Source organism: Nelumbo lutea, chromosome 1, assembly GCF_056320005.1.
Source record: "Nelumbo lutea isolate HS-2025 chromosome 1, American lotus-T2T, whole genome shotgun sequence".
Taxonomy (NCBI): domain Eukaryota; kingdom Viridiplantae; phylum Streptophyta; class Magnoliopsida; order Proteales; family Nelumbonaceae; genus Nelumbo; species Nelumbo lutea.
The window spans coordinates 56,581,988-56,590,831 of NC_142684.1; the positions used below are offsets into that span (position 1 = coordinate 56,581,988).

At 43.5% G+C, this 8,844-nt stretch overlaps 1 protein-coding gene across 1 annotated transcript; it reads left to right on the forward strand.

Annotated features, from left to right (window-relative positions):
• The first annotated feature begins 4,150 nt into the window (after window positions 1-4,150).
• Window positions 4,151-5,182, forward strand: LOC148874670 (uncharacterized). Its single transcript, XM_088962552.1, has one exon. It carries the CDS (start codon window positions 4,151-4,153, stop codon window positions 5,180-5,182), a length of 1,032 nt encoding a protein of 343 aa, XP_088818678.1.
• Window positions 5,183-8,844: the final 3,662 nt, after the last annotated feature.

Genomic DNA, 8,844 nt, shown 5'->3' on the forward strand with positions numbered 1-8,844 from the left:
ATCCTTGAGAAGATCATCATCAGACACATGGTGAAACCCAAAAGCACACCCAATAATTGATAGCGAATCAAATATTCCATTTCCCGATGCGAAGCGAATATCCTCATATCCTACCTTTTAGGATCTTGGGACCTCCCCCATAAAAAGAGGTCCTCCTTGTATTGATAGGCAGCCAATCCCCAAGCATTTGTTGCCCAACACTCCCGAGTATGCTCCAACTCTCCCATTATGCACCTTTAACCTAGAGATCCTCACTCCTCTACTCACGAGACCTTTCTTTGTCTCTCAAAGAGAACGCTCTCCAACCAAGCCTTACCCTTCCTATAGTAGAATATCTGGTTCCATCTTTGATCACAGAGAATGGCCTCGAGAATGATCAACCTCACCACCATTCCTGAAGAGCAGAGCAACACTTAGGAGTACGCCAATCTCGGGATGGAAAACCCACCTGAGATGGAAGCACCCATTCAAGTCGTACTCTGATCGCATCCTACACAAAGCTTACCCTACCAGATACGCCCCTCCCCAACAGTGGCCACAATGGTCAGAGAGTCAGCCTACAGGAGCATATCATTAAGTTTGAATACATCCTTGGCTCATTCGCTCTCGATGGAGATCTTAAGGTATGGGAGTTTTCAAAATCACTAATCGGTCCAACCTACACATGGTTCATGAGCCTCACACTCGGAAGCATCGATTCATGGAGTGAGGTAGCTAAGAAATTCTTGTCAAAGTGATTCACCCTAGAAAGGAAGTTGACAATGGATGACCTATGAAACGTGGAACAAGGACCAGAATTCTGGCCTATGTTATGAGATTCTAGAAGCTCATGCATTCCATTTTTTATGAGCATGCCACCGAGAAAAGCTTCGTCGAACAGTGTGTACAAGGTGTGCGTCCCACCTTCAGGATTGGCATTGAAAACATTGAAGTTGAATCCTTCAATCAATTGGAGGTGCGTGAAAAGGACAGTGTGGACTATCAAGGACACCTCCCCATACAATAGGAACAAGGCATATGCGGTCGATAGAAGACCCAAGAATAACATAGGAGCTGGACAAAGCCATATCAGTGAGATAATGCCCAAGGGAAGAGAAACACACCACCACCTCCCCCGTTCCCCTGCACGAGGGAGGAAGTAATCATGATAATGAACAAGTTAGTCAAGGACAGGGTCATCAACTTGCCACCAACACCACCAGGAGTAGCCCAGAGAAGGACAAGCGTGGTGGGAGATGGTGCAATTACCACCAGGCACCACACCACAACCTAATGGACTACTTCACTTGGAGAAGTTTGTTCATGCAGAAGGTAAAGCTGGACCAGTTCATGAAGAAAGACCTAGATCGTGTGGAAACCGACCCCCACCCAACCCATACCTACGGAGGCAACATCAACCTGGTTGGGGCATTCGGCTAGTACCAATCTGGTGCCCAGATAGAGAAACTAGAGAAAAGCAAAGAACTACAACAGTTCTTCACCAAGCATGGGGCCAACACAAGGACACAGAAGCTGGCCATCAAAGCATTGGTAAAGGTATTCCGATACCAATTACAGCCTTATAGTCATGACCTTAGTAGCATGGAGTTCATAGCGGACGACATGTTAGCCGCTGACCCCCATCACAATAAACCCCTATACATCATGGCAAAAATATGAGGTTTCAATATGAGAAGATCGATGGTCGACCTAGGAAGTTCTGTCAATCTCATTTTTATCCCACATGCTAGAATTGATGAATATTCAGAAAGAGGATATCAAGGGATTGCCATTAGATGTAATAGACTTCAATGGGAACCCATCCATCACCGGAAGATCCATCGAGCTGCAAGTAGCGATTGGCCCATTCAGCATCGCGCAAGAATTCCAGGTAATCTCGGGAAGGACTTCTTATCACTCTCTTGGGGTGTCCATTGATACATGACTTGGCCCTCGTCCCCTCGACATACCATCAGTGCATGAAAGCTAGATATCATGGGAGATCGATAAGGATCCCAGCCACTAGGGCCCCATTCAACAAGTCTTAAAAACACTTACAAGATGCCATCTACTTCACCTAGTTGGCAGATGATGGTAAGATGAGGATAGCCAAAGTCGAAGGAACAAAGCTGCCTCATCCACTAGAAAGCAAGCCTGCAGGAACCTCGAAACGTAAAAAGAGAAGCATATGCGTCTGAATGACCAGGAGTGGCAGGAAAGATTATTACACCATCATCAAGAATGATGAAGGTGACAAACAACTGACAACCAAGAAGGCGATACTCGAGCTATGACATTACGATATACTTTATTTCGTGTAGCCTAATCACAATATATGATAATAGCAAAGATCTTGTTTTTTTCAAAAGAAAAGATAGCCTACACCTAATGTATGACTAGTTCTTCTCGATACCAAATACATGCTTATCTAGTCATTTCAGTTTTCTGGTAAGAATCATGAGTAATGTTTCAACCAGTACTATTTCACAACATTGTAAAATGACATCGCAACAGTCTTACCATCACACAGAACCCCCACCATTGGGCATGACACAAAGGTAAAATATTTAACTACAGCCCTTTAAACACAAACAAATAATTAGAAGAACACCTAATAACACGAGCAACTTCAGGAGCCAAAAGAAGATACATTGGAAAACTGTGATGAACTCAGAGCGCCTCCGAGGTGCATGACAGATTCCATCGACATGGTTGAGGAACCATTAGAGGAGATCAACTTAGCAATTGACGGACCAAACAAAAGACCCTTATACATATCCGCAAAGCTAGTAGCCGAGAACAGAGAAAACCTCATTACACTCCTAAGAGGTAAGGAGATATCCTTATCGCAAAAAACCTTAGAACCTGCATTCTTTCGTAGAATTTAAAGATGTATTCACCTAGTCATATGACTAAATGCCAGGTTAGATCTAGAGCTTGTCTGCCACTCCCTATGTATAGATCCAAAATTCCAGCCAATGAAGCAGTCGTAGAGGATTTTTAAGCCGAAGATAACCCTAAAGATCCAAGAGGAAATAGAGTAGCTTTTGAAAATGGGCTTTATCAAACCTATAGCACATCCTCACTAGCTAGCCAGTGTAGTCCCGTGAAGAAGAACAACAAATAGCTGAGGTTAGTACCTTCCCACCTAGCTCCTTGGCAATAGTACAACACCCAAACACTAATTCCACCTTATCGCAGATGTTGCATCGACTTTAGGGATCTAAACAAGGCCTACCCAAAAGACAAGTTCCCTCTACCAAACATGAAGGTGTTGATAGACTCAACTGTTGGACATGAACTTCTCCTTCCTAGATGCTTACAACGGATACAATCAGATCTTCATGGATCCCGTAGACGCACCCCACATGGCCTTCAGGACACCCATAGGAAATTTTTACTAAAAGATGATGCCCTTGGGATTGAAAAACCCAAGAGCCACATACCAAAGAGCGATGACTAGCATCTTCCATGATATGATCCACAAGGAAATCAAATGCTATGTAGATGACATAGTAGTCAAAGCGAGGAAAAAGGATGATCACTCCAAGGTTTTGAGGAAAGTGTTCACAAGATGAAAAGAGTTCAAATTAAGATTGAACCCACTAAAATGTGCATTAGGGGTATAGTCAGGAAAGTTTCTAGGCTACCAAGTAGATCACACAGGGATACACCCAAACGAAAGCAAAGTTAAAGCCATCCTAGACCTCCCGCCACTAGTAAATGAATCCAAACTAAAAACGTTCCTAAGGAAAGTCTCATACTTAAGAAGGTTCATCCCCAGCCTCACGCACGTAGCTCTAACACTGATGAAACTAGTCAAGAAATCTATTGAATTCAAATGGACCTAGGAGCATCAAGAAACCTTTGAGCAGTAAATGATAACACTAGCTAGGGCAGCGATGATGTCACCACCTAAGGACAGTCGAGAATTCAGAATATACATCACAACAAGCACAGAAGCCATAGGATGCCTATTAGCACAAGAGGATGATAGAAAAGTGGAACTCCTTATTTATTATGCCAATAGAACCCTCAAACCAACGGAAAAGAATTATTCCCACATGGAGCAACAGTTCCTAGCACCGGTCTTTGCTACAAAAAATTTAGACACTACATCCTAGGGCAAAAGGTGTGGCTTATCGCATAGAACGACCCAATCAAGTTCTTCATGGACAAACCTCCCTTTTTCAATAGACTTGTCAAATGGATGATGCAAATCAATGAGTATGCGATAGAGTACACATGGCCTAGAGCCATCAAGTGTCAGGCAGTGGTAGATCTATTGGCCACATTTCCATCGAACACAAATTTTTCTATATCGGATGAGGTTCCTAGAGAGGCACAAATGGTTGCCCAAGCCAAAAGAAGAGAGTGGATCCTAACCTTTGAAGGAAGTAGCACAAGCACCTCGGCTAGTGCTGGAGTAACCCTAACCTCGCTTAACGGACAAACCTTTGCCTACTTCTTCAAACTTCAGTTCCCTTGCTCTCACAATATAGCAGAATATGAAGCACTGGTCCTTGGTCTAATTAAAGCAATAAAAGCTAACACAAAGAAGATAAAGGTGATTGGTGATGCTAAACTGGTGATCGGACAGCTAGACGAAAGCACGACAGTGAAAGAACTAACTATTCTACCATATAGGGCCCTGATCCAGAAGCTAATCCACAACCTAGACGTAGACTACAAACATCATAATAGAGCTAAAAACAGGTTTTCTGACGCATTAGCTACCTTAGGGTCTAAGATGCAAACTAGCATAAAGCCAATAGAGATCACTATCCAATCAGCCGACAAACAATCGATTTTTACCCTAAGAGATCGGGTGGAAGTGGAGCACAAAATAGCAAAGGATGATTGGAGATATGAAATAATACAAAAGCTAAAGAGTCAAACCATAGGGACACAAGATATCAAGTTAACCACAAAGTTCCAACTAGTAAATGGGGTGCTATATCATAGAGAGTTAGACAGTGTAAGGACAAGGTGCCTAGGCAAATCAGAAGCCGAAGCAGTGCTGAACGACGTTCACAAGGACAACTATGGAGATGTCATAATTAAACTATTCCATCAATTGTGGAGGTTAGGGTATTACTGGCCTGCGATGAAGTGGGATTCTACCAAGGTACAAAAAGAACGCGATAAATGCATCCCACAAACAGATGACAGAGAATGTCTAGCAGTTTGTGAAGAAGACTAGAGGAGAATGTATATAGAATATCTACAGGAGCACACATTGCCCATTGACATTACATTGAGGAGGAAACTATTGTCTAAGGTCAAGTGATTCTACCTCCAAGATGGAATACTGTATTGGAAATCACACAAAGGAAAACCTTTGCGAAGCTTGGCTAGTGATGAGATCGATGGAGTGCTAGAAGCATCCCATAGTTTCAAACTCGTAGCTCATCAAGGGCAACTGGCATTACACAATCACATTCTACACCTAGGGTTCTACTAGCTAACCATGATAGAAGATACGCAGTGGTACGTGCACAGATGTCACAAGTGCCAAATCCACAGAGAAAGGACCCATAAGCCTGCCAACAGCCTTCACCTAGCCATGACACTCTAGCCACTCTTGGGGGTAGACCTAATAGGCAAGATACACCCATCCTCTAGAGGGTACTGTTTCATCATCATAGCCACGGATTATTTCACTAAATGGGTAGAAGCCATCCCCCTGCGATAAATTTGTGCAGCCAACATAGAAAAATTTCTGAGACAAAACATAGTCTACAAATGCGGAGCTAGGCTTTACTAGGAACATCCACAACAAGAAGTCTGTGACCTCTTAGGGCAGTACGATGCAAGACTAGGAACATCCACAACATATTACCCCTAGGGAAATGGCCAAGCAAAGGTCACAAACAAGACTTTACTAAGGATGTTAAGCAAAACAGTGGCCGATAATCAAAAGGATTGGGTAGATAAGTTGTTAGAAACCCTTTGGGCTTATCGCACATCTATCAGAAAGAGTACACAGGCAACACCCTACTCCTTATTCTATGGCCAAGAAGCAGTGCTCCCAGCAGAGATAAAGGTTGTATCCTCTAGGATAGCTTCCGCGATGGGTAATCAACCAGAGGACTTAGATTCACTACTTGTGGATAGACTTGAGGTGATCGACGAAGTTAGAGATGCAGCCTCGCAGAAGCAAAGAAAGTACAAACAAGCCCTAGCCAATAATTTCAATTGACACCTGAAGCCTAGGAATTTCAAAGAGGGGGATAAAGTACTGAAGATGGCTCTCAACATGCGGCAAGGCAAGTCTACAGGAAAGTTTGCACCAACATAGGAGAGGCTGTACTTAACAAAAGAAGCCCATAGTTCAAGCTACTATGTATTAAAAATTGTGGACATGGGCGAAGAAGATGAAACCATAAATGGTTATTAGTTGAAATCTTACTTTGATTAACTCTGAGTTTCTGTAATCACACAAATACATGCACATGTTTTATGAATAAATCTATGATATTTTATAGGACTCTTTATTGGTCACTCTTTTTCTCTACGATAAAGTCTACTTCCCTCTATAAAGAATACTGATTGCGATGAAGTTGTTTTCCTTTTCCACCCTCTAATTAGGATTACACGCGTTGTACACTGTGAAAGTAGCAAAATGAATGGTACACTGCAATTTGCTCCAATATGTGCAACATACTTGCTTACATACATATCTTGTTTATAATTCTACAATCTGTCCTACTATGCTCTTAAAGCCTCGGCAACCTCGGACACTCTATTCTGCATGCTCCATGCGAAGGCCTCGGCAACCACAGGCGTAGATCAAAGCCTTAGCAACCCCGGGTACTCTATACCACATGCTCCATGCGAAGACCCTGGCAACCCCAAGTTCAGATCAAAGCCCCGGCAACCCCAGGCACTTTATGGCGCATGCTCCATGTGAAGCCCCAAGCAACACCAGGCATAGCTCAAAGCCCTGGCAACCTCGAGCACTCTATACCACATGCTCCATTCGAAGGCCCTAGCAACCCCAGGCGCAGCTCAAAGCCCTAGTAACCCCAGGCACAAATAAAGCCCTAACAACCCCTAGCACAGGTAAAGCCCTGACACCTAAGGCATAGACAAAGTCGTATAAAACAAGGTGAGGATACACCCCCATGCGATTATTGGGCGGCTTTGTTAACAACATTGTTGACTCCCCAAATTTATGAACACAATGCGCTCTATCCAAATCCACACTACTGGAGGCTCGACCAGAAAACAGGCTCACAATGTTCATGTCCCCTAATGATTTGCGACAAAGCGACAATACACTTGCACTTGATCATGATAAAACCCAACATGGCACTCGTTAACTAGCACTTATTGATACATCACTCTTGTGAAATAAGTACATGCACAAAAGCAACATGTCGTGATTAAATTTTCTATATGTTCACATTACAACCATCACTCAACTACCTTAGTGCACTATGATAAACCCTACCATACCAGTACTGCGATGACAAGACATGCACGCTTCAGTTGATAATTAGGAACACCCAGAATCTAAAAACTTTTTTTTTTCACACATTATATGACAAAGCTAAGAATGCACATCATTGAACTTTTCACTATCTACCAAAAATTATTGTACAATATAATCACAAAACAACCTCGGAATAGTCCATTACATTCCAACACAACCAATGGCCACTTGGCCCACTCTTCCTGTATTGTAGATATGGTGTCCAACACCTGGCTAGTTTCTTCAAATTTCTTCACATTTTTCAACTCCACCTCATAATCCTCAAGGATTTGCTCCTGTTGCACATATTCCTCCATCAGACCCTTGAGCTTATCGGCAACTCTGGTGACGCTTGGCTCTACTACCTTCTGGCGCCCATGAATGTAACAAATTGACCAAATATCCAGAAGGCATGTGCTAGTACCACGACATGCTTCTCGGTCTGTTCCATGAAAAAACCCATTAACAAAAAAGCTCGACAGGCCTCCAGCTAGCAAGTGAAGTCAGTCCAAGATAAATCCTCTATTGGGCGGGCCACCACACGACTCATTAGCATGGCAATGATGTTCAACGCACGCCCTACAACCTCTGGATGTAGCCTTCTTTCCGAAAACCACTCAAGATGAATCGTGGTTAATGCAAACGATCTATCACTGGGAAGTGCAACAACAGGATGTCGTAATTATCACAGTATTCCAAAAGCTCCCGTCATATCTGGACCAACTACTCCTCGTATGTCAACTCCTTGGGAGGAAAAGTAATGTCAAGTTCCGTGTCCCCAACGCCCGAGTGGTCCAAAGTCAGTAGACACCTCAGGCACCACAAAATTGTTGACCTCAAGCCGCGGAGAAGCATCCCCAGAGACTCCACCCATTGCAACAGGGAATTGAGACTCAACAAAAGTCTCACCCCCAATGTGTTGTCGTCTCTAACCCCACAGTCGGTTGACTGGCTTGGTGCACCCCTTGGACAACATCATCACAAACGACATTGCTACCTCCAACGTCCTCAGTTACTGTAGAACCAAAACTGGGGGGCTGCATCACCCTCAATTCCTTAGCCAAATGCCTGAAGAAAGGCATGTTTGGCACCTTGGAGGATACTCAGAGAAGGGCTCCTGTGATACAGTCACACATCAACAATCAGTCACAATGGCTTTGGCCATGGGTTAAATAGTAAACAAACAACAAAGAACAAAACATGCAACTAACACACTTCTTCCCCCGGTTCGGTGACCCTCGTGACATCCTCGTTGGACTGTGCCTTATCGCAATCCACCCGCTTCAAAACAAAATACTGTTCAATTGTCAGCCACCATGGTAAGTAATAAGCATAACATTCTCAAGTAGACACAAGCGCTAAGTACTCACTAAACCTGCCCCGATAGG

Bases quoted from the DNA above. Each gene is read 5' to 3' on its own strand.
- LOC148874670 (XM_088962552.1), top strand. From the start codon at position 4,151: ATGGACAAACCTCCCTTTTTCAATAGACTTGTCAAATGGATGATGCAA.